Below are 26920 nucleotides of genomic sequence, written 5' to 3' on the forward strand. Positions count from 1 at the left end.
CCAGTGCCACATCAACCTTCCCATCCTGTTTCCTGCTTCTGCACAGACTATTTGTCTCAGTTGTGTGCTTAAGAAGGGTGACCCTGCTGCGTAGTTGTGCAATTTATCAAACACACAGTTAGCGAGAGAGAGAGAGAGAGAGAGAGGGAGGAGGAGGAGGGGAAGAACTTTAGGGAAACAACCACCCAGCAACCAAACACCATTTTTAAGAACTGTCTTGAACTTGACACAGACTGAGCAGGATTTTAAACATGGCAATTTGGACCGGAAGCAAACACCAAAAAAAAAAAAGATAACGTGAGGTGATATTTAATGATCTATCCGTTATGTTTCTCATGATGTTTGTCTTGTCCATGTTCACAAAACTCCTCATCAGCTGCAATTATTTGTTGAACTACTGAGTCATGAGCGTCCCTATTGCACTTGCTGTTCTCGTGCTGTGTGCAGCCAAAGTTCACTCTGGTCAGGAGAGTCCGGCATGTCCTCGGAAAGGTAAGTGAACTATAGCCTTGACTTCAGCTGCTAGACAAATGAAGAGTTTGATCAGGCTGTTTGTTTATGGAATAAATAAGTTGCATGCTCATTCAGCAATTGCTTATAGTGCATTACTTACAGGAGTCACAGCTGTTTCATAAAATGGAGCGAATTGTGTGTGTTTATATATGATGACTCAATTACACTATTAAAAATGCTGGGTTGAGGATGTTTGACTATTGTTGGGTTGATGGGTCAGACTAGATTTCTGGGTCATTTTAATCCAGCATCTTTGTCAGAATGAACCAATAGCTGGTTTGGTTAAGTGACCCAAGTAACCCTTGCTGGGTTACTTTAACCCACTGTGTGTTCTGGCCAATATTTAACCAGCACCTGGGTTAAAAACAACCTAAATTGGGTTGTTTTTAGCCTGGCGGTTTTTTTTAGAGTGTATGATCATTTTCTTGAAAAATACATTCAAGATAGTTTCATATTAACTGCCTTTTTCTAAAATCAGAAACAGTGTGTGACTGCTAATCTGTCTATACCACTTTTCCCACCAACTGTAGCTGTAATAATTTATTAAAATGATTAAATAAATGTTATAAACAATACATTGTGATTGGTATTATGACAGGTCCCAAAAGATTGCATTCGTAGCTTCTGATACTATCTCCATCAGTTGATTTACATTGCCACAAGTTATGTTTCATATTGTTTATCATCAGAAGTACTGGTTTCACTTATTTTGCATCTAGGGTTTTCCCTCATACTGCTACTTTTAGCTGCTCATCATTCAGTCTAAAAGACAACTGAAAACTATATCATACCAGTCTCTGTGTTTTCAGAATTACCTGTTAAATATGGAAAATCAGTATTAAACCCCTAACACAGGGCATTAATACTCATATTTTTGAAGACATTTTTATTTTTCATTTAATCCAAGAAGAGCTGGAGTGAGAGAGAGCGCATATGATTTTAAGACAGAAAGAGCAAATGGAGGAGAAGAAGAAGAAGGAACTGAGACTTTGGTGCTTCATTGTGCAATTTTGCAGCTTATCTGTACAAATCAGTCAACTGCTTTACACACAAAGTCAGGAAACTTGGGGACAAGCACGTGGGTTATTCTAATACCCTTTCATGTAACATCTCCTCTATTCCTGCTTACAAGCTGATGATTAAAACGTCGGAATGCCCTAGTGTAGAATCATGGAGAAAAGTTTCACATTGTCAAAAATAATATATATAAGTTCAATTGATTTAACTTGGAGCAACTGGCTGATCTGAATGTGTGTGCGCGCATGGTGCACTGCGATGGACTTCCTGCCTATTCCAGGGTGTATTCCCACCTCAGCATTATGCTGTTATTGAAGATGAATGAATGACTAACACAGTAGAAGTGGCATGCATGAACAGTTATCACGCAATAACTGTGACAACAATATGAAAGACATGGAAAGTGATTCAATAAAAGTGAATGTAAAAAAAGTATTAGTATGTAGAAAAGTAAAGCAGTCACAATTCTTAAAAGTCTGATGGTCTCATGAATGAATGTTACCTTATAGCAAGGTATTTGATATCTGTTTTGCTTTAACAATACACTATATCAAAATGTGACTCATTTGAAATTTTTATTTTCCCTTAGAATCCTATCCTGGTGTGTTGGCCTTGAACGTGGGGTCGGAGGTCATTCTGGGCTGCAGGGGCGATGTCACTGTGGATAGAGTGCTATTAGTACCAAGTACAAAACCCAAAGAGAGACTCGAGAGAAGAAAAGATGTAACTAGCCATTGGAAATCCCAAAAAGCCAAAGACAGTCCTGGTACTACTGAAATACACCCTCCAGAAACTGAGAACTTTGCCACCCCTGGAAATTTCAAAATTAATAGTGCAACTGGCATCTATGCGAAAGTCAGTGAATCCGTAACCACTGCTAACCCGGCTATGAGCTCACCAAAGGAGCACATGGGAAGTGGGCAAGTTTTTCAGGCTGTCAATCAACCCGCTAACCTCAACAGTGTGGGCAGAGTTACAGAAGAACGAGGGGCTTTTAGTGTAACCATGGAAATGGGGTTGAGCAATGAGAGGAGCACCAACATAGAATATGAAGATGATGAGGACTATGAGGAGAATGTGGAGGGATTGAGAGTGACCAGGTCCATTAAGAGGCAGGCACGATGGACTAGGAATGGTCAGCGCATACGAGACGGTGTGGAAAATGGCGGGGCTTTGAGACTTCCTGCTCTTAGGTTGAATGATTCTGCGAACTACAGCTGCTATAGAAGAGGCAAACTAGTTTCATTGGTGAAAATCAATGTTGGCAGTAAGGAGACACTTCTCTCTCTCTCTCTCTCTAATATATATATCATATCATCGTATGAAACTATTGCAGTATCTGTTGAATAAGGAATGACATGGAGAAGACTGCAGGTTCTGGGTTCGAGCCCAGAACCTGTAGTCTTCAGGAGAAGGTTCTGGGTTCGAGCCCAGTGGCCGACAGGGGCCTTTCTGTGTGGAGTTTGCATGTTCTCCCTGTGTCTGTGTCACACACAGACATATGATGACAAATGATCCATAAATCCTCACTCGTATATTGCAAACATTCTTATGTCTCTCTTAGTCCCTCCAGAGAGCCCAACCTTGTCATGCTACAAGAAATCCCATGCCAGCAAAATCCGGTGTGAGTGGATATCCAGACAGCCCATTATCCCACAACCTCAGTGTTACATGCTCCTCAGGAAAGGGTAAGTGTGTGTGAGTGAGAAAGTGTGTCATTCTAAATTAGTGATTATGTTGTCACACACCATCACCAATGTTTGGGAATGTTTGTGTTCAGATGGACATAGATTCTGCCTATTCTGAACCACTAAAGTCTTGTCCGTGATTATCCCTCATATCATAATACATACAATTACTAGTTGTTGCTTTGTCTCACTGATGCACATAAGGTCCATTAGACCTTCCTTATCATATTAAACTATTGCAGTATCTGTTGAATAAGGAATGGCATAGAGGAGACTACAGGGACAACATGCAAAAAGTGGATTTACATTTACATGTATTCATTTGGGCACGGTGGTGTAGTGGTTAGCACTGTTGCCTCACAGCGAGAAGGTTCTGGGTTCAAGCCCAGTGGCCGGCGAGGGCCTTTCTGTGCGGAGTTTGCATGTTTTCCCCATGTCTGCGTGGGTTTCCTCCGGGTGCTCCGGTTTCCCCCACAGTCCAAAGACATGCAGGTTAGGTTAACTGGTGACTCTAAATTGACCGTAGGTGTGAATGTGAGTGTGAATGGTTTGTCTCTATGTGTCAGCCCTGTGATGACCTGGCGACTTGTCCAGGGTGTACCCCGCCTCTCGCCCGTAGTCAGCTAGGCTCCAGCTTGCCTGCGACCCTGCACAGGATAAGCTAATGGATGGATGTATTCATTTTGTGTTTTGTCAGAAGTCTCACACACAACTGATCCAGGACACAATTAAAACCTACAGTTCAAGGTTGAGGGCTCACAACTTCATCATTATTGTAGAATTTTACACTCTGCAATGTTAAACATGTTTGGAAGAAGGTGCAGGTGGTGTCCGTTGATTGATGAGGGTAAAGGCCCAAACAGGCTATTTGTATGTGTTGCTCAATGAAATCTCTTAAGCACTAAGAAAAAGAAAGATAAGGCTTCAGGACTTAGTGGTCCTAAAACCCATAAACAAATGTTTAAGTTGTGATCAGTGTTAAAATAAGGGTGTGTACAGGCAGGGAGCCTTAGTCCTGCCATCAAATATAAAGGTTAATTATTGCCTCTTCCTTTACTGTAATACAGATGACTATTTTTTTTAACTCAGTTTTTTAAATTATTATTGTGAATTGCAGAGGTGGAAAGTAACGAATTACATTACTCGCGTTACTGTACTTGAGTAGCTTTTTTGTGTACTTATACTTTTTCAAGTAATTTTTAAAGAGTGTACTTTTACTTTTACTTAAGTATGTTTTCTTTTAAGTAGTGTACTTCGGTACATTTTACATCACAACCGTTACTGAGTAAAAAAAAATAAATAAATAAAAAATTTAAAAAAGGCTAGAACGGAGAAGGGGAAATGCGTTCTGGAAATGAATCACGGGAAGGACAGTTGTCGCGCGCGCGAGTCTCACACAGACGATGGCGGACATGCACCGGTGCTTTAAGGGGGGGGGGCTTCTCTGGGCCACAGCCAATCAGGGGCCTTGTAATATTAATAAAATAATAAACTGTCGGAATCGTGGGCCTACATTAATGTATGGATAGAAATAAGGTTGGAAATAAATGAGCGCACAGTAGCCTGCTGTAAGAGACATGGTGGATGTGGTTCGCGAAACGAACACCCACAACTGTACCAGAATAAAATATAACAAAATGTAACGTCGCGCACGAAAGCGTGCCAAAGACTGCAGACTACTGAGACACAAATTTAGAGGCTTTGAAAGATGAAGCGTTCACATGTTAGCGGGGCGCATAAAAGGAAAAAAAAGAGAGAGATGCAGGTAATGATAGAATCGCTGCCTAAAGTCACAGACTTTTTAAGGTAAGGATCACCAATCTGTTCAGAATATCAGCTACTTATCAGTTATCAGCCTACCAGCAGCTAGGCTATGTGCAGCTAGGCTAGATATGCTATGATCTGTCCAACAGTAAAATAAATCAGTTGTGATTTGAATACGTGTCATGTGATTTGAGTTATAATCCTGTTAGTATAATAGCATATTTCGATGGGGATAATAAAATGTCTAAAACGGCATCTACTGAAGAAATTGATGAAAAGATTGTAGCCTATAATGTTCACAGTTCGGGCAGCAGACAGAGTAAGCATACTGAGGGGAATAGCAATACAAAGCTAGCGCAGATCCACATTTCTCGCTAGCTGTGTTGGGTGTGTTGTTAACCCGTGTGGATTTAAGTGAAATACTTGAGAAGTTCTGTGGTCAAGACAACATTTTAAGGTAAGGACACTTGATTATTAATGTTTGCCCGCCGTGGCTTGTTGTTGACGAAAGGCCCACATGATTTTGCCTTATGCAGCTACTGCTAGCGTCATGCTTTGAACTCGGTTAAGCTCATTTGCGCTAAAGGATGGATTTATTGAAGGACTTTGATGTAGCTAGTTTCTTTTTAAAAAATCGTATGCTCAAAACAGTATGCGCGTGTTCATCATGTTTAACTTTTTTCTTGATGGAGTGCATGAAATATTGTTGAGTGGTATTTCGATGCAGTCATGTCAAAAAGGCAGTTGAATGCACGATCTTATTCAAGGAGAAGGAAGACTTGCATGATGCTTGAACATAGATCGGTAAAATAGACCCTAGTAGGACTCGGTTTCGTGTATTTCGGTCTGTAGAGTTATGAGTTTGGCCGCTGTCCATAGTGTTTAAGTTTCATGTGGCCGCCGAGCCAAGTACCTTCATCATCATCATCATGTTCCCCTGTCAAAAGTTAAACTCTCTAGGGGTGCTTCTGCTGTAGCAGTTGCAGCAGTTTCTCAAAGTTTGATTTGTCCATCATCATACGTCTTATCTGTTGGGTGTCTATGCCCAGCAGATTTTCCCATTTCGTCCATTTGTAACCAGTTTTGTCAAACAGGAGCTGCTTTTGCACTTGGTTATTGCCCATCCGGCAAACGTGAGCAATATATTTTAGTTGTTGTACGTAGCAGGATAGTTTTATATCCTGGGTTCCTGTCAGTTTCCGGAGGTCAGCATTGGACATCTTGTAGCTCCAGTCTATATCTTCATTTGTAGTGTTCTTTTGGTCAGGGGCATTCTTTCGTTTATATCCACCTTTAATCATTTTCCTTAGGAAGCCGTGCCACACTACCTCAATTTTGTGAATTTCACTGGATGATAGTTGCCATGCCTGTGTGCTGTACAGGAGGCGAGATCGAACGCATGCCACTAGGAACTTTATACGGGTTTTTAGTAGTATTCGGTGGTCAGTTAGAACGTGTTTCAGTTCATTCCATTTCATGAATGCAGCACTTATCCTAGCATGCAGGAAGTGTGAGGATTCATCACAGTTGCTGACATGATATTTAAAGGTGCGGACGTTTTTAATATTAGTGCTGCCAAGGGAAATGATACTTGGTTTACATTTGATATCCTCATTGACGTTAAAAGCCATTGTTTCTGTTTTGACATATGATATTTGTAAACCAAAGCGGGTGTAGGTCTTATCATACAACTGAAGAATATTCTGAAGCTCCTCGATGGATCCAGCGAGTATGGCCTGATCATCTGCGTATAGAATCTCTGTTATGCAACCCTCTCCTGATGCTCGTGCTTTCGTACGCATTTCTCTTGTGGATACCTCATTTGGAATGCAATATCTGAACTTGAAGCCTGTATCTGGGTACAGTTTTGATATCTCATGCTGTGCAATCCTGACAACAAAGTCCATATAGATATTAAAAACTGATGGCGATTCTAGGGCACCTTGTCTTGCAGTGAATTTTTGTTTTCATGCCGCCGAGCTATTTTTATGTATTTTATTTTTTAAAAGGACTTGTCTGTAGGTGTGTGTGTTTTATGTTTACAACACATAGGTCTACATTAGCGCACGTGCGCTTGTGTGGTTATCTCTGGCCATGCCCCTGCGTGAAAGTTACGCAGTATCACTGTCCTGTCGGTGGTAATAATCAGAACCGGCTCTGTAATGATAATGCGTGCGTTCTTCTCTCCCTCTGTGGTCGGATGTGTTGAGCGATGCGAGCGTGGGCCTTGCGCAGCTACACTGAGCCAAACGTAACCTATCGTAGGCTTCTAGACTCATTACGCGCTTACACTGTAAATGCTTGACACGTATTGCAAATAAAATAAGAGTGTTTTCCTGGCCAATGGTAAGGGTAGGGTTGACAGGTAGCCTATGAGGGGCCTAGCCCCTGGGCCACGGGTGTTGATAAAGCGCCCCTGCGGACATGGAGGAGACCGAGGAACCTGTGGTGGACGACCCTGCAGAAAACGCAATTTCTTCCAGTAATGAAGTGCACCCCTGGCCCTACGTACGTGATCACTTCAGCTTCGTAGAGAAAAGGGGTGACAGTTTCATTATGCAATGCAGATTATGTGTGCTCAAGAAGACAACCATTGCGGCATACAAAAATTCGACGTCTAATCTGCGCAAGCATGTTGAGGTAAGTATTGTCATTGGCATCATAATCACGGGCGCAGATAGAGGGTGGGACGGGTGGGATTCGTCCCACCCAGATTTAAATTCACCTCGTTCGGTCCCCCCCACTTATAGGGAGGAAAAAACGTCGATGCTGTCTTTCTTTGCATAAGGCAAACCTCATGGAAAAATCAAAAGACTAATTACCATTCGGTTTATTGAGGTGCACAGCAGTGTATACATAGTTGCAACAACTCACATAAAACAAAACAAAAACTGATATTCGGTTGGTTGAGCTGCGCAGCCTGCACAGGTTGCGAGCTCGAGCTTGGTTGCTATGGTTACCCACAACAAGTTTGACCGGCATATCGGGGTTGGGGTTGGTTTGCTGGCAGCTTTGTCCCCCCCAGTGTTTTGTCCCCCCCAGTTCAAAAAACGTATCTGCGCCCCTGATCATAATGTTTCCTTTCCATAGTAAAACCGACAATAGGCTGGTTATATTCCAAAAATAGTGGATGGCATTGCTAATGTTGAAGTAGCAACCTGTTGGTACTGTAACATAACGGTAACTAGTCTGTTATTCGGTTGGCTAATCATGCAAGCAAGTTAGCTCGCCAACCTGACGTGATCAGTCCTCCTATCATTCTACATCCAACAGGCCAGAAAGGAATACTAAGCAAAACAAATAATGTTTGAATTGAATTGTTCAATAACACACAGTGCACACAGGCAAGCTATGAGATTTCGGTGCAACATTTCACTTTCATATTTCGTGTACAATGCTTTGTTTGTGGTCAGGGCGATGTAAACGACATGACTGTGTGTATTGACCTTTTTTGTTTGTCTCAGTTTTAATGCAGCATTATCCTAAGCATTCAATTTGATACACTTCCTTTAAATAAAACATCTGGGTTGAGATGTACATATATCCTTGTTTCCTCTTCTTTTTCATTTTTGCACAACACAATGGAGGCAGAAAACACCCATTGTTAAAAGTAACGTTTTACTTTTACTCAAAGTACATTTTAAATGATCTACTTTTTACTTTTACTTGAGTAGATTTTTTGTCTGGTAACTTTACTTGTACTTAAGTAAAATTTCATCAGAGTAACAGTACTTGTACTTGAGTATAATATTTTAGTACTCTTTCCACCTCTGGTGAATTGTGAGAATTGCAAAGTAAGAATTTCATTGCGTCATCTTACCGCTGTACATATGACGAACTTCTTGAATCTTGAATCACAATAAATTTCACCATAGTCACCAGATCGAAACTGGGATATCTCTGCCAGCAAGCTGCTCTGTAGCATTGTCTTCTAATAAATGTAGCTCAAACAGAATTTACAACATTACTGCTATCTTTGGCCATCCTTATATTTCAGAAATAATATGGGAGGTTCATTGGTGCTACTCAGTTTCAAGATTTTTTTTTTCCTAATCTCAACTCATGAAGGGCTTAATTAATTGATGAGCTAGATCATGTGAATTGAGCACAGAAAACAGTGCAGGGAAGTCAGTTCCCAACACTGATAAATCTCCTATTTAGATCATAATAACATTGGTCTGAATCAAAGAGATGAGATTAGATGTCCTTTAGTGAGCAGTCCAAAGCACGTTCTTAATAGAGCATGTTCTAACCATAATTTTTATTGGTCTGTGGCCTCATCTCATCTCATTATCTCTAGCTGCTTTATCCTGTTCTACAGGGTCGCAGGCAAGCTGGAGCCTATCCCAGCTGACTACGGGCGAAAGGCGGGGTACACCCTGGACAAGTCGCCAGGTCATCACAGGGCTGACACATAGACACAGACAACCATTCACACTCACATTCACACCTACGGTCAATTTAGAGTCACCAGTTAACCTAACCTGCATGTCTTTGGACTGTGGGGGAAACCGGAGCACCCGGAGGAAACCCACGCGGACACGGGGAGAACATGCAAACTCCACACAGAAAGGCCCTCGCCGGCCACGGGGCTCGAACCCAGACCTTCTTGCTGTGAGGCGACAGCACTAACCACTACACCACCGTACCGCCCCTGGTCTGTGGCCATTTTTTAAAATAAAATTTTTATTTCGAGTTAATCATAATTTTCACTGCATTCATAATGTATATTGAAAATGTACAGTGCACCTCACGAAAGGTACTGTACCTGTACTGTAGGTTGTCTTTTTGAAGAATTACAATGATCCTTTCTGTTTCTTTTTAGATTAGAGAAGATCTCCCGTGTGAATTGTTCATACTCTGCTGCACGCTCCCGTTGCTGGTGTGTATTACCCAGTGACGGTATTGACAGAAAATCCTATACAGCTAAACTGTGTGTGACTAACACAGTGGGCAATGCCACCAGCTCTCCATACAACTACATTCCAAAAAACATCAGTGAGTGTGTATGCGTATCTTTTTATACATAGTCTCGGTATAATTATAATGGGATTGGATTGGATTGGATTATTCTCTCTCTCCTAGTTAAACCAGATCCTCCAGCTCGAGTTGTAGTGAAGCCAGTCATGGGTGAGCCCCGCACACTAAAGGTCTCCTGGTCTTTACCTGCCACCTGGAAGCAGAGCAATTACTACAGCCTTCACTTCCAACTGAGATATCGTCCTCTACGTGCCAAGGAGGTTGGTAGAGAGACGTGTGTGTGTGTGTTCACACACAACTTTAAATGACAAATTGTAGTAAATGTCCATTAACATTACAGTCTGAAAGAAACAGTATGTTTTGTGTGTGTAGTATCAGTTGGTGCGCATGGAGGATACAGAGCGCTTATGGTTGATTTCAGATGCTTTGCCACACACTCAGTATGAGCTTCAGATTCGAGCAAAAGATGAGTATGATGGGCAGTGGAGCGACTGGACCAGTCCTGTGCATGCACACACATGGACAGGTAATTACAGTGTACGCGCACACACACACCTTCAAGGAATTATGACACCTTCAAGGAAGCTCAAAATGATTGTATAGAATAAACAGAATAAGCATTACACACAATGATTAAATTATACAGATCTACACAGAATATGTTGTAGAAACACAAAATCAGGTTTGTTTATTTTTTTCAGAAAACGCCTGCACCATTTAAGATTATAGATAAGATTATATTAACATAAAAATATACAGTATAGCACCCCAATATGTTTCTCCTTTAAATATAACTTGTTGAACATGTTATTTGAAGAAGTAATATACAAATATTGGCTTTTTAATAAAACACTAGTTACATATGTGGCTGCGGTCCTATGAAAGCTGGATAACCACTGGGGGCGGTGAGAATCACTTGGAAGCATTTGGCATATCATACTGCATTCACATTAAATACTGCTGTCATACAGCTGTTTTTCTTCCTCTCTCTCTCTCTCTCTCTCTCTCTCTTTCTTTCTCCTTGGAACCTTCTCACCACGGTTCCTCAAACTTTCATCCCATTTAAATAATCTGAATAACACATTGTCAGGGGCGGCACGGTGGTGTAGTGGTTAGCGCTGTCGCCTCACAGCAAGAAGGTCCTGGGTTCGAGCCCCGGGGCCGGCGAGGGCCTTTCTGTGTGGAGTTTGCATGTTCTCCCCGTGTCCACGTGGGTTTCCTCCGGGTGCTCCGGTTTCCCCCACAGTCCAAAGACATGCAGGTTAGGTTAACTGGTGACTCTAAATTGACCGTAGGTGTGAATGTGAGTGTGAATGGTTGTCTGTGTCTATGTGTCAGCCCTGTGATGACCTGGCGACTTGTCCAGGGTGTACCCCGCCTTTCGCCCATAGTCAGCTGGGATAGGCTCCAGCTTGCCTGCGACCCTGTAGAAGGATAAAGCGGCTAGAGATAATGAGATGAGATGAGATGAGAACACATTGTCACGAAGAACCAGTTTGTGCTAAGGGGAGGGGCAAAATTAACCTTGTACAACCTGGAGAAGCTGCCTGGTTGCAGCCTAGTTGTTGAATTCTGTGCATTATAATAAGAGGCTGTCCACACGGCAACGGATTCAGGTGAATCTGATAAAATTGTTTATCGTTTCGGCCTGGCGTCCACACGGCACCGGCGTTTTGGGTGCCCCAACGGGTTCCAGAGTGGAAAAATCTGGCAACGGCGCCGTTTCAAAGTCGTCTGGATGAGTAGAACGGATTTGTTTACGATGACGTCACAACCACATGACTAGAACAAGCAGCACTCTCGCTGTTTTGTATGAACCACTGCATTGCATTCACTTTTGTATACAGCTTTTCTTTTAAATAAACAAGTAACTGAACGATTTCTTGAATTTCTTTTTTTTTTATTGGATAAGACTGCTTTTCAAAATGTTCACACACAATATAAAAAGTTATATAAATTATATAAAAATGCTTTTCAAAATATTCACACACAATAAGAAAATTAAGTTATATAAAACTATGCACACTAATAAAACTAATTTGTACACACAGAAGGCGCGATTTCCTCGCATAGTCGCAGCCATCTTCTTGTTGTTGTTGTGTGTTTGTTCCTGTGAGTACTTCACACCGGGTAGAAGAAGGGGTTTATGCGCATGCGTCCTACTTCTTCTATTGTTCTGGTGTCTCCGATGGGACCGTCTTACAGTGCACGTAGAGGTGTGGCATGTGTATTGCATCGTTTTCAGCAAGCGTTGCGTTGCCATATGTACCTGATATTTTACTGATCCGTTGCCCATGTGGACGCGATATTTTTTTAAATAAAATCTTGTTGCCGTTGTCGTGTGGATGTAGCCTAAGACTCAGTGGTAGAAATGAAAAGCCATACAGTAAATGACAGGGCCAGTGTATTCTACCCAGAAGGTTTTGCTAGGGAGAGCCACAGTCGTCAGTGAGGTGGCCTGGTCTTTGCAAAACCATCCACATGAGCCTTGAAAACTATTCCCAGATCTGGGAAACAGCATGTCAGCTGAATCACTGTACATTCCCAGTAGGAGAGTCACTAATCATCGCTAGCTGCTAATGGTGGATGGACCTACTTCAGAAGTGTCTATGCAGCATGAGGAGGGCCTTGTTGCCTTGATGATTCCAGACTAGCATTTGACAGCATCTCAACCTGTAAAAATCCAGATGAACTGCCCACAATTCTAGCTACAATTCTATGTATTCTGATCTCACACTGTGGGGCCCATGTGGTAGGAGCAAATGCCCCCGATCAAGCCAGTAAGGGAGGCATCACTGGTCACTGTCCTTTAACTGAAATAAGGGCAATTCAGCTTTTGTCTCTTAGATCATTCAAGCCTTAGTGGAATTACTATTTCAAGTGCCATCAGCAGTCCTAGCGTCCTCAGCAGGAGCTGATCCTACACTTGGGTCCTGACTGAATACAGCTGCCAAGTGTAATATCTGCTACACATTGGAGTGACAGGCACTCTGTCAATCTAGCTTCACACTAATGAGTTATGTTGTCTGTTTTGATATTAGGCAGCCCTTTTTTGAGTATATTGTAAGACAGAAAGCCGTAATACAAGAAAGGAGGGTGACAGGCCTCCTTCTTGATTGGGGCGCATAGGAGCAAGTCATCAAAATACAGCAGCATCCTAATGCCTCTTGCCATCAGAGGAGACAGGGTCACCTACTTAGATTTCGAAAACACCCATTGTACTAGAAAGATGTTGAAAAGCACCTGTGTTTTGGGGTAACTGGAACATGGAAATAAATGTGCAGTTTTGAGATAGCATGTTGACATGAAAGTGTGGTGTGTTATCAGTTTGGAGAACTGCAAGATCTACAAGGTGTCCATGAATTTATGATACCGGATAAAGTGAGTAGAACTTTTTTATGTACACAACATATATATATATATAAACCATACGTTTCTGGAAACTAGAGAAGTTAAGAAATCTAATATTGAAAACTACAAGTCTCTAGCTCTACTGGCTACAAAGTAATCGTCATTTAGATAATATGCTCCAGATGGGATCCATTCTGCTGGAGGTACACTTGGATTCTCCGAGCAAAATGATTCATGACCCTGCAGCACTCCTCCTTTGATATAGCTTGGATTTCTCTGGTGATTGCTTCCTTGAGATCTGGAATGGTCCTGGGGTTGTCCTTGTATACCCTGTCCTTCAGATATCCCCACAAGTAAAAATCTGGGGGGTTCAGATCAGGGGAATGAGGCGCCCATTCTGGATTACGCCTACGGCTGATGAGACGACCAGGGAACTTGCTGTCCAGCCAGTCCAGAGTGACAGTGGCTGTATGAGGGGTGGCCCCATCCTGCTGGAACCACTGTATATTCCTCTTCACCCTGTTTGCACCTCTTCTCCTATTTCTGACACCTAATTCTTCCCAAAACTTGTGGAGGACCTCCAGGTAGCGTTCCTTGGTTACCGTGACCGCATTCTCCTGTGCATCCTTGAAAAAGAATGGGCCAATTATGCCATGTTTCGATAAGGCTACCCATGCCGTACACTTCTTAGAGTGAAGAGGTCTTTGGAGTACTTCATTGGGAGGCTCTGAGCCCCAGAACACATTGTTCTTACTGTTCACATGGCCTTCCAGGGTGAAATGGGTCTCGTCCGAGGTCCAGAGGTCGTCCAGGAAGTCCAGCTCCTCTTCGATCTTCTCAGAGAACCATTGGCACATGACAACTCTCTTTTCTTTATCAGCAGGAGTCAGCTTTTGTTTGATTTGTATCCTATAAGGGTAAAGATGGAGGTCTTTGATCAGAATCTTCTGTACTGATGATTTTTTTTGGCGGAGTTCCTGGGCCCTTTTACGGAGAGATTTCTTGGGACTACGTCCCACTGACTCCTGTACTCTAGCAATGTTTTCTGGAGATCTTACAGTGAGTTTTCTGCCAACTCTGCTATGAGACTTCTCCCTCATATCATTTATTGTCCCTGCAGTCTCAAACTTCTTTACCCAGCGATATATCTGCATTTTTGTGGGGTATTTATTATGATCATATTTTTGGCGAAACTGAGCGATTGCATATTTGAAGGAGTTTTTCTCAGTTTTTTTTAACCGCGCAGAAAAATTTCTGTTCTTTGGTGAATGGCATTCTTGATGGGTGGCTGGGTTTCTTATCTTCTCAGCTCCTTAAATCTGAAACAGAAAGTCAAAATGTTAAAAGACAAAAAAGTTAGAAGCATTTTAGTCGGTATCATAAATTCGTGGACATCCGGGTATATTCTGATGCCTTCTGAATGTGCATTATCACCAGTCCAGTTTTAGCACTTTATCCAAAATTTATTTGGAACACATATCCATTACAAGGCAACATGAAAAAATACAGTTGCACTTATTCATTTATTCACACACAGGAGTAATTTATAATATTCAGTCCACCTACCAGCATGTTTCTGGGAGTTGGGAGGAAACCAGAGAACCCAGAGGAAAGCCATACATTCACAAGAAGAACATGCATAGAAATTCAACACAGACCTTAACCCGAGCTTCGGCTCGAACCAGGAACCAATAGTCAAGGAGTCACTACGCAACCATGTGATTGAACAGAAAATGGTGACTCTTAAAGGTTTCTTTGTAAAAGCAAGAGATTCTGATCAACCAAACTGAGAGAGTGAGGAACATGCTGAGATCACAGAGACATGATTCTGGTGTACCTGCAAAGAAGCAGAAATGTAGTACTTTTGAGAATATGCATTGCAAGGTAAAGTTTGAGTGCTTCTTTATAATGCGTTCCAATCTCATTAAAACAAAGATAATGTTATTAGCACCCTTATCAAAAAGAAGTATACTTCAAATTCATTTTATTAAATATACTTAAGTAAAGTTAAAGTATATTTCCTTAAGTATACTTTTGTGTACCAAGTATACTGATATCAATGTACTTGCAGTATACTTGTAAGTAAACTAATCTAATACTTCTTGGGACTAAATTGGCCACTTTTCATTTATAAAAAGTATACTTTAAGTCTAAGAGAAGTAAACTCTGAGTATACAACTAGTATTTTTTATTTTGTACTGCAAGTATACCACAAGTAAACTTATATACTAATAGTTTACTAGTTCTATACTTGTCGTCCACTCTTTAGTTTACAAAAGCATACTTCATAGTATACTGGAGATATACTATGAGTTTACTTGTTTTATACTTCTAGTCCACTTTTTAGTTTACTAAAGTATACTTTGTAGTATACTGGAAATATACTATTGGTTTACTCGTTACACACTTCTAGTCCACTTTAGTTTATAAAAGTATACTTTATAGCATATTGGAAATATACTTAAGGCACAAATATTTTAATACTTTATTTCACTTTTGTGAAGTATATCTTGATCAAAAGTTGAAGTATAAGCTTAATATACTTAGACTTTTCTATATACTTTTCAGTATAAGCCAAGTATACTTATGTATAACTTTATTAAGTATATCTCTGATAAGTAAATAAAAAGTAAACTGAAAGCATCCTCTCTTATTTTTAGTTTAAGGGTGATTCTTAGATTATGTGCACCTTTGGCCTTGTGAAGTTGAGTGAAAAAAAGACTATCCAATTTGAACTCACACAGATTCATATGTTTAAATAACCATTATTGTATTGAGATCCATAAGATTTCAAACTAAATTTACAAGAATAATTGTTATTTTTCACATTTTACCTGACCCGGAATAAACAACTGTCATTTCCACCACATTTCAATTAACAGAAATAAATAAACAGTGCAATAATTTAAACATCCCAGGATCCTTCTAGGACCATTAGTTTAACTAGTTGTACCAGTTACCAGTATTTACAACAACCATTAATTTCTGAATGATGTAAATTAACAGTTCTAAGGATCAAATGCTGAAAGGTACATTTTCCACAGCGTGAAATTCAATATTACTTTGAGGAGGTCCTTGTAAATAATGAATAATCTGTCTTGTTACATAAAGTAAGGCAAACCATCAAGAAATGTATATGTGATTTTAATATGAACTGACTAGTTTTTGGAAATTTTCTGAAAAATATGTGTGGTGATGGAAATGACAAGCTGTGATGGAAATGACATGGTGTTGTGGAAATGACAATGACTTAACACATAGAGAACACGTAGATATATTTATTAGAAAAAAATGTCAATCATTCAACTTCGTTTTACAACACCATGTGAAAAAACTGAGCACACCTGTCCACTTCAGTGTTGCGGTTAACATTTAAATTATGGCTTGTTCAAAAAATCTTCAAACTTTCACAGAACCGTAACAGTACATGCTGTAAATAACCCAAAAACAGGGGGTTGGCAACAGTACTTCAAATAAAAGATTATTTCAGTAACTTTAGTGTCATAGGCAACTGTTTTTTTGTTCTCAATCTGTGTGTGTGTGTGTGTGTGTGTGTGTGTGTGTGTGTGTGTGTGTGTACTGAGGAAGTCAATGAACTCTTGACCTTAATTCTTAACAATACAAAAAACTTTTAACTGCAGTATAAACTACTGTATTTTGCAACTGTGTGTATGAGTATGTGTGTGTTTGAGTGTGAGTGTCTGTGTGAGACAGGGAGAGAGAGAGAGAGAGAGACACAGAGAGAGAGAGAGAGAGAGAGAGAGAGAGAGTGTGTGTTTTATCTCTGTTCAGAGCTCCATTTTATGAAGTGCCTCACAGATTTCTTTCCAAACGGGCACAATAATTTCCTTGTGCCTTTTAGTGACCGGTACAGGCTCAGGGATAAGGCCTAGGACATTCATGGTTTCATACCAAATGATATCATCACGTAGGGGCCAAAAGAATCGATTTTCACCAATTCGGCTCATAGTTTTCACTAGAGCGCCACCATACGCATCAACTTCTTGAATGATGCCAGGATAGGCATCGCCATCATAATTGACGGCACACCACTGACCAACAAGGCCCTCGTTAAGATCAGCAATGCGCTGCATGTGATGGGATGCGACAGGATGTGATGTACTGGCAGAGGGAATGCTTTCATCCCATGTAGGGAAGACCACCGTTTCAGGTTGGAAGCACTGGCAACTAACTGGCGCAGAGCAGAAGCAGCTGAGGATTCTCCATGACATTTGGCTAGGACTTGAAGACAGTATCTGACAGGAGAGGGAAAAAATCAATCAATCAATCAAGTTTATTTGTACAGCGCTTTTAACAATAAACATTGTCGCAAAGCAGCTTTACAGAATTTGAACGACTTAAAACATGAGCTAATTTTATCCCTAATCTATCCCCAATGAGCAAGCCTGTGGCGACGGTGGCAAGGAAAAACTCCCTCAGACGACATGAGGAAGAAACCTCGAGAGGAACCAGACTCAAAAGGGAACCCATCCTCATTTGGGCAACAACAGACAGCCTGACTATAATATTAACAGTTTTAACAGGTATAACCCTCAACTGTCCTCATGGGGCCGTCCTTCACAGGAGTGGGGCGATAAAACTCCGACCAGACACAGGGCACCAGGATGGATCAAGCAGGTCCGAGGGGCAGAGGAGGCCAGCATCTCAATCCCAGGATCAACATGTAACTCAGAGGGACAGATTGGGGGGGGGGGGGGGGGGGGAAGAGAGAGAGAGAAAGAAAACATGTTGTTAGGTATGCCCTAAAAATGACAAGTATTAAATCTGTGTGGTAGGCTCGCAGAGACAAGAGTCTTTACATCAGGCATGACACACAATGGCATGTTAATATGGTAAAAAAATATATCATGACCTGCTCTGGCTGGATGCTAGATTGGGTGATGGGAGCACACTCCTCAGCAATGATGAGATGCAGATGGGACCCTTAGGCCTGGCCAAGACAATTCAGTTACATTTCACCGGGTCTGGGACATGCGACAGAATGTCTGACGGCCGATTCCCTGCAGGCTACGATAGCCAGTCGAGGTCCCCACCGTCTCCACCAAAAGATTTCCTATCTATTAGTGTGCGTATATTGTGATTGTGGTGGTCTCTTACGAAGCTACATGTTTGTCTGACGGTGTTTAATACTCCACATGATACTATTAAAGGAATATATTCACTTTCAAAATCTACACCACTCATTTATAATCTGAAATGTCATTTCCACCACATACTGTCTTTTCCACCACAGATGGCAGTGTGGTGGAAATGACTGTGGTGGAAATGACATTTCTACATTTTTTTCATGAAAAATGGATGATGGCTTCATTGATTAGCTTTGAATTGATAGTTAGCATTTCATGCATGCAACATTATTCTTTTTATGCAAAAATTGCAATCTTTTTCAAAACAACAATGGAACTACAGCATGTTTGGAAATGACATACAATAAATATATTTGCTGATCAAGCAATATTTACCTTGATTTTTCTTCAATAGTTGTGGGTGGAAATTTAACTGGCCTCCATGTCCAACATGTGCTCTGATGTCACTTCACATTTCCATGGAAACTACCCAAACAATCTTTCACAAGAACTTTTTTAAAGGGAAAGTAGGCGTTGTGGTGGAAATGACGCCAATGGTATGTGACAGGTACATTTTGTATAAAATATAATATTGACAGTGGACTTACATGAAATATTACACTATATTTTATTTATTTTAGTCTTTCTTAATTTAACTGCATCAACATTTCTCATATAACTGATACTTTTAACCTTTTTTTTTGCATTGTTGAGGTTGGAAACTCTGGGGGTGTGACAAGGGAAAAACAGTGATTTTGCAACTTCCAGGAGGGTGAAAAGTATTAAAAAATTGTATTTAAGAGGTGGTAAATTTTTTTATAAGAGTTTTTTATTATCTTTTTCACATAGAAAGAGGAATTTGTCAAAAATTGCTATTATTTTTAAAAATATGACCAGAGACTCTAAAAGTGCACAAATTCTAAGAATCACCCTTAAAAGAAGTATACTAGAAGCACACTTGAATAAACTTCTTTTTTTTTTGTAAGGGCAGCCATGTCATAAAGTAATATTTTTCATTAACAAAGTTTTCTTGCTCTCAGCTGTTTGTTACATTATTCAAATGTTAATTTTACTTGATTGTGTCATTGTCGTATAGTACAAAATTTCAGTGTTTTTTTTTCACAGCGGTAGTAATTAAAATATGAACATAATTATACTTAATTCAAAACATGATTCAGTGAACCAAATAATTCCCAGACATAGTACTGTGACTGGCATATAAGGGCTGGTTTGAGTATTTCAGAAACTGCTGCTCTCCTAGTATTTTCATACACAACTGTCTGTATAGTTTACACAGAATGGTGCAAAACACAAACAAACAAACAAAAAATCCTGTGTGCGGAGGGTCTACACTTTGTTGATGAGAGAGATCAGAGGAGAATGACCAGACTGGTCTGAGTTACCAGGATAATGGGCACAGATTCATCCCCCCCCCCCCCCCCAGTCTTCAGCGGTCCAGTTTAGGTAAGTCTGTGCCCATGATAGCCTCCGATTCTTGTTCTTGGCTGACAGGAGTAGAACTTGATGTGGGCTTCTGCTGTTGTAGCTTATACACATCAAGGTTTGATGTGTTATGGATTCTGAGATGTTTTTGTGTTCACCACAGTTGTAAAGACTAATTATTTGAGTTACTATAAACTTCCTGTTGGGTCAGACCAGTCTAGTCATTCTCCTCTGATCCCGCTTTTGTTTTTCACACCACTTGTGTGTGTGTGTGTGTGTGTGCGTGTGCGTGCGTGCGTGTGCGTACAATATACTTTATAGTCCAAGGAGTTCAGTTATCTTGCACTAGATGTTGTTGTACTGCATTCTGAGAGTGCACATGATTTGTAGTGGCTAGGGGTCTCTTGGCAATGCAAACAGATGGAGATAATCCTTAAATGAAGTCATGTTGTGCAACACGTGCAATCATGCTGTTTCTCAGTAGCGTCTCACAGGATCCCGGTACTCGAAGCTGTGATGTGCACAAGTTACAATTCCTAATAATAATAATAATAATAAAAATCCCACAAGAAAGAAAACAAAAACCTTTCTGTAAAAACAAACAGATACAACTAATTATGCCAGCAGATTCACAACAAAATTAACCTATGTACTTGTATAGTCAGGTCTATAAATATTTTGACATTGACAAAGTTATTTCAGTTGTTTTGCACAGTATATTAGAGCTGAAGTTAAATGAAAATTAAATAATTCATATGACCTCAATGCCAAGTGATCTGAGTTTTATGTTTATTTGATCCTACAGTAAGTGGGTGACCAGTATAGGAATTGCAGCACTTTTTATATGAAGTCCCTTGTTAAGGAAGCAAAAGTAATTTGACAACCTAACATAATTAAATTGTCATTTGTAATACTTGATTGAAAATCTTTTGCAGTCATTGACTGTCTGAAGTCTTGACTCCATAGACATAACCAGACACTGATGTTCTGCTGATGCTCTGCCAGGCCTTTACTGCAGCTGTCTTCAGTTCCTGCTTGTGCTTGGGCCATTTTGCCTTTGGTTTTGTATTCAACAAGTGAAATCCAAGGTCAATTGGATTCAGGTCAGGGAATTGACTTGGCTATTTCAGAACATTCCAAATTTTTTTTTTTTGCCTTAAAAGAAATCTTGGGTTGCTTTCGAAATTGCTTTCCTCTAGTGAGTTTTGATACATTTGGCTGAAGCTGAGCACATAATATAGCCCTATACACATTAGAATTCATCCTGCTGCTTTTGTCAGCAGTCATAACATTAATAAATATAAGGGGAAACAGTTTCATTGACATGCCCATGTCATAAGATGATTCAATTATACTTCATAATTGAGCAGTTCCTTCCCTTTTCCTGCTAAAAGTTGATATTTGTCTTTACGGTTTATAGGATGTTGCCTCAGAAATGTATGATTTTTTTAAAGATGTTTTTGGCAATCTCTAAACTGGTCTTCCTGTTTTTGAGGCTTACCAATGGTTTAAATCTTATAAACCCTCTGTATTTATTCTGGTGAAGTCTTCTCTTGATTGTTGACTTTGATACAGACACACCTCCTGGAGATTGTTCCCAAGCTGGCCAACTGGTGTGAAGGGTTTTTTCTTAGTCAAGGAAAGAATTCTTCTGTCATCCACCACAGTTGGTTTCTGTGGGTTTTTTTGGGCCTTTTGGTCTTCCTGAGCTCACCAATCCATTCTTTCTTTTTAAAGCATCTACCAAATAGTTGATCTGGCCACATCTAATATTTTTACCAGCTCTCTGATTGGTTTGTTTTGATTTTTCACCATAATAATGGCTTGCTTCACTGGCACTGACAACTCTTTGGACTTCATATTGAGAGTTTACGGATTCCAAATACAAATGTCATACTTGAAATCAACTCTAGGCCTTTTAACTTCTTCCTTGTAAGTGATGTAATAATATATTGGGGGAATAACACACACCTTGGCAAAGACCAGCGAAGCAGGCAATTGTCCAATTACTTTTGATCCCTTAAAAAAAAACTGGGGGGGGGTTAGATATACTGTAAAAGGTGTCAGAATTCCTACACCATTCACCTGATTTGGAAGTAAATACCCTTAAAGCTGAAATATTCATTATGATAATTTCAGCTACAATCTATTTTGGTAATGCGGCAGAAATGGCAATACTTTTGTCCAAGCAGTGTAAAAATATTTATAGATCTGACTGCAGAGTTACCGTGCACTTTACGCACACCTATATACTTGCATATTCATGCAATTATCTAGTCAGCCAATCATGTGGCAGCATTGAGCATGGCATGGATGTTGATGCCAGATGGGCTCGTTTGAGTACATCAGAAACTGCTGATGTCCTGGGATTTTAATGCACAGTAGTCTCTAAAGTTTATACAGAATAGTTCGATTAAATAAAACCCATCCGGTGAATAGGGCTTTTGCAGGCAAAAACACCTTATTGATGAGAGAGCTCAGAGGAGAACAGTCAAACTGTTTCAAGCTGCCAGGTAGACTACTGTAATTCAAACAACCACTTTTTACAACTGTGGTGAGCAGAAAAGCATATCAGAATACATAACACATTGAACCTTGAGGCAGACAGGCTATAACAGCAGAAGACCACATCGGGTTCATTCTTTTGAGCTAAGAACCAGAATCTGAGGCTGCAGTGGGTACAGACTCATCAAAACTGGACAGTTGACGATTGGAAACAGAAAAGATTACAAAATTATTACATATATTAATCAAAATAGTAACATAAGATACACATTAACAAACAAAACAAGCCCGCTTTATAACAAAAGTTCGTCTCTGTCTTTATAGCTCCTGAAACCACTGTTGCTCCTGACATTAATACCAGTCTGGTAAGTTCTACCTCTCCAAACACACACACACACACAAAAAAAAAAAAATAGAGAGGAAAATGGTAATAATATATCCTGCAATTTTTGTTCAGATTAATTGTTGAGGACAATATATACATGCCTTGACATTTAAGACCTCTCTTCTCTGCACATTGTATTAGGGGCCAGTTTGGACAGATCCTGAAGGTTCTGGGGGGTCAGATGATGTGGGTGAGTTTGGGCTTGTACAAAGGCACATATTTTTTCAGCACCATCAGTGGCTCATAAATATAGATTTTGGTGAGTCATTAATAATGACTTGAAAGGTATATCATCTATATACTGCAAATAATATAACATATAACTTGTGTATACTATCTACTGTAGTGAATTTTTAGAGTTAAAACCCCATCTACAGTATGCACTCTACACTGCAAAAAAAAGCCATCTTAACAAGTTAAACTATCTAGAATGTAGTTAAAATGATCAAGCATTTCCTATTCGAAGATTACAAGAAGCTAAATATAAGATTATTAAACCTAATTCTAGACATTTTTTCACTCATTTCAAACTTGAAGTAGTCTTGTTCTATTGAGAAATAATTTTGCTAATATTAAGTGTTTAGGTGGCACGGTGGTGTAGTGGTTAGCGCTGTCGCCTCACAGCAAGAAGGTCCGGGTTCGAGCCCCGTGGCCAGCGAGGGCCTTTCTGTGCGGAGTTTGCATGTTCTCCCCGTGTCTGCGTGGGTTTCCTCCGGGTGCTCCGGTTTCCCCCACAGTCCAAAGACATGCAGGTTAGGTTAACTGGTGACTCTAAATTGACCGTAGGTGTGAATGTGAGTGTGAATGGTTGTCTGTGTCTATGTGTCAGCCCTGTGATGACCTGGCAACTTGTCCAGGGTGTACCCCGCCTTTCGCCCGTAGTCAACTGGGATAGGCTCCAGCTTGCCTGCGACCCTGTAGAACAGGATAAAGCGGCTAGAGATAATGAGATGAGATGTCTAGAAATAGGCTTAATAATCTTAGATGTGGTTTAAAGATGTACTGCACAATTTAAATTTTTTTTGTGTGTAAACTAAATTATATGATTGTACTCTGATGAAACACATCAATGCTGGTGTTAATATTGACAAAATTATCATTAAAAAATCAGCATTTTATGGGTTAGAAATGACTCAAAAACGCAATCTCCTGGTTACAATCATCCTGAACCTTGCAAGGTCAATGCCGATGTGAAATTGATCATTTTGGTACTTCTCTACAATACATCATGAAATTTTTTATAATAAATAAATAAATAAATAAATAAATTCAGAGATGGCTGGGACACCTCCCCCAGCCCCTGCCCTTGAGTGGGAGTCTGTGAAACTACTCCTGTCTCAACCCACCATGCCCCCACCCCACTGGTCACCACTACGAAACATTTCTGTGAGTCGAAGGTCTCAGATAAAACTTACTTGTGAGGAATTAGCCTGAGAAATATGATTTTCAAACCATCTAAACATTATATTGAAATCACAAGTAGATCCAATACAGGTATTATTTTAATTTGCGGTCCCTATTGAGGTACAATATGGGTTTGTGCTGAAGTTAATTTTAAGTTAATTCTGTTATTTTGTTGGCTGTCATTACTCAAGATGGTACTGCACTGAAATGAAAAGAAATAATGGCACTCATCAGTAATCATCTTTGTGAGCTTATATCTTTCCTGAATATCTCTCTCTCTCTCTCTCTCTCTCTCTCTGGTGTAATAGAGTTTAGGCCTGCTGATGGAGGTGTTGGTGTAACGTGGGTGAATGTGCTCTGGGTGGTGGGAGTCTGTCTCCTTATCACCATTGTTATTCTGTCTCTCTACTTTCTCAGGTACTTCTGCCTTTTCTTAGTTCAGTTTCTGCTTCATAAAGCTATTCATTTAAGTTATGTCAAGGCCAGTGATAGAGCTGAGCAATAGTGAGGTTAAATGAGCCTATAAATTCCCCACTGGTAGTCAAGTCACTAAACCTCAAGTCTGAGTCCAGTCTCGAGTCCCCAGTGTTCAAGTCTGAGTCAAGTCCAAGTCATTTAATAAAAAAAATTTGAGTTGAGTCTGAGTCGAGTCCACTAGTGATCTGAGTTGAGTCCAAGTCAAGTTCGAGAAAAGCACTCCAACCACACCATTTGACGGTGGCTGTTTTAGCGCCATTAACATTAGTTTGTTCCTGAACATGACGTATGAACAGGTGAATGTGCATTCTCTTTGTCAGGGAGTGTGAAGTATTCTGTCAGAGGTGGTTGGGAGACAGATGTAAGTGCAGAAGGTGTGTTTATTAATACAAGTGAAGACAAGTAAACAATCCAGAACAGCAGGCAAAATCGCAAAACAGTGAAACAGGTAATAGGTCAAGCTAGGCACAAACAGGCTATCGTAGACTCGGCAGAATCAAAGGCGAGAAACAGGAAAATAGGGATCAGGAAACCAAGCAAAGAAAGAAAGCTAGGTAATATGTCCGCAGTGCAACTCAATACTTCGCAAAGTACGTGTGTTTTCACAGTTTTTATATAGGCGCGCTGATTGTACCTTAACCCTGTGCAGGTGCGAGTTATTTACGGCACGAGAGTCCGCTTGGCACGTGTGCTGTCCGGAGTGCGCCCGAGAGTCTATCTGATGCACGTGCCAAGGTGCGCAGGTGTGACACTCTTGCACAAAATTAGTACAAAATTAATGTAGATATAAATATCTTATGCCAAATTATTATGGCATGTTACAAAAAATAAAGAAAAAATCAGAGTCCTTGTCTCCAATTTCCGAGTCCTAATGCAGTTAATGCACGAGTCCAAGTCAGAGTCATCAGTGCTCAAGTCCAAGTCGAGTCACGAGTCTTTAAAATTAGGGCATGAGTTGAACTCGAGTCCAAGTCCTGGACTCGAGTACTACAAGCCTGGCTCTGTCCCATCTCACAATTATTATTTCCTGCTATGGCTTTCCATAATATATTTCCTAAAGTATTCCAGGATATCAGATCTATATTAACATTCCTAATATGCTTTATTTATACAGCCAATTTTGTACACTATCAACTCAAAGTACTTAACAGTGAAAACAGAGAATAGTCATTTAAATGATCACAAAATAATTTATGTACATCTCATGTGTAAAGTGAATATGAAGAACAATAAATTAAAACAAAGGAAGATCAAATATAAATAAATAGAAAGTGAAATTGTTTGCAGTGACTGTGTTAAGGTCCCATTGTTTTCCTCATGTGTTTCTGTCTGCGTTTTTCTCTCAGACGCAGAATGCCATTCGATTCTAAAAAGCGCAAGGAGAGTGTCTCTTCAGCCTCTTGTTCCTCTCCGTCACCTCTCCTTCAGCAGCCCCTGATGATTCAGAAAATCAATCATCAGGAAGGGGAAAGGGAAGGCATCCACTTACACAATGTGGACTACTTTTTCCCTTCCTATGAATCTTATAAGTCTTGAGCAAAGCATCCACTTACTGTACACAATGTGGACTACTTTTTCCCTTCCTATGAATCTTATAAGTCTTGAGCAAATAAGCTGTTACAGTGCTAAGGCCAGTATTCTCTGAAAACACACACACACACGTGCAATGCACACATCCCCTATTCCACACACATTTGTCTTACTGTCCTTGGGTGTCTTGCTAAATGCCCATTGACATAATTATTAATGCAGGTAATTGGTTACTGGTTAAAATCCTACCATTGTCTTATGTAAATATGCAGCTTTTTTTTCCCTCTTTGTAAGCATCCTTCTTTTCCAGCATAACCCCTTTAAGGTTTTGTTCATAATCTGTACATTTGGATTTGATCTGTTTAGCTTAATAAAGAGTGCCTTATTTTTGTGACATAGCAGTAAATTACTGTGTTGGGTGTTTATTTTCATATATTCTCATATGGACCCTTTTCACGTGATGTCACGACAAATGCGGCTGCCATTTTGGACATGTACTACCAGTAGTTTACCACAGCCAGCATTGAGGAACGGCAGCAAAGAAAGTGTTTATTTTCAGCAAGACTTCCATCATGCCACTATATTGTTGTGCACCTGGATGTAGTAACCATCAACAAACAAGGCAAGGGTTATCATTTTATCGGATCCCGGTAGATGCTGACCGACGGAGAAGATGGATAGCGGCACACCAACGCTTGTGTAGTGACCACTTTGTTGGAGGTAAGACGAATAAAATTAGCCAGAAAAGGCATTACATTGCTGTTAACATTCTGTGG

The 26920-nt window shown here is 40.3% G+C and overlaps 1 protein-coding gene across 2 annotated transcripts; it reads left to right on the forward strand.

The window, feature by feature from the left end:
- The first annotated feature begins 80 nt into the window (after positions 1 to 80).
- Positions 81 to 26550, forward strand: il6r (interleukin 6 receptor). Of its 2 annotated transcripts, XM_060921502.1 has the most exons (11): positions 81 to 492; positions 2120 to 2797; positions 3095 to 3218; positions 9808 to 9980; positions 10068 to 10222; positions 10335 to 10488; positions 22673 to 22713; positions 22875 to 22923; positions 24446 to 24554; positions 25264 to 25349; positions 25961 to 26048. In XM_060921502.1, the coding sequence occupies exons 1-10, from the start codon at positions 405 to 407 to the stop codon at positions 25334 to 25336; spliced, it is 1644 nt and encodes a 547-aa protein (XP_060777485.1). In that variant the 5' UTR covers positions 81 to 404; the 3' UTR covers positions 25337 to 25349; positions 25961 to 26048. The 2 variants fall into 2 exon arrangements, with proteins under 2 accessions (XP_060777485.1, XP_060777484.1); XM_060921501.1 differs by lacking the exon at positions 25264 to 25349 and having other exon boundaries at positions 83 to 492; positions 25961 to 26550.
- The last annotated feature ends 370 nt before the right edge of the window (positions 26551 to 26920 follow it).

The sequence above is a fragment of the Neoarius graeffei genome, chromosome 5 (assembly GCF_027579695.1).
Source record: "Neoarius graeffei isolate fNeoGra1 chromosome 5, fNeoGra1.pri, whole genome shotgun sequence".
Lineage (NCBI taxonomy): Eukaryota > Metazoa > Chordata > Actinopteri > Siluriformes > Ariidae > Neoarius > Neoarius graeffei.

Bases quoted from the DNA above. Each gene is read 5' to 3' on its own strand.
- il6r (XM_060921501.1), top strand. From the start codon at position 405: ATGAGCGTCCCTATTGCACTTGCTGTTCTCGTGCTGTGTGCAGCCAAA. The intron at 493-2,119 runs GTAAGTGAACTA...ATTTTCCCTTAG, and splicing joins TCCGGCATGTCCTCGGAAAG to AATCCTATCCTGGTGTGTTG. The intron at 22,714-22,874 runs GTAAGTTCTACC...ACATTGTATTAG, and splicing joins CTGACATTAATACCAGTCTG to GGGCCAGTTTGGACAGATCC.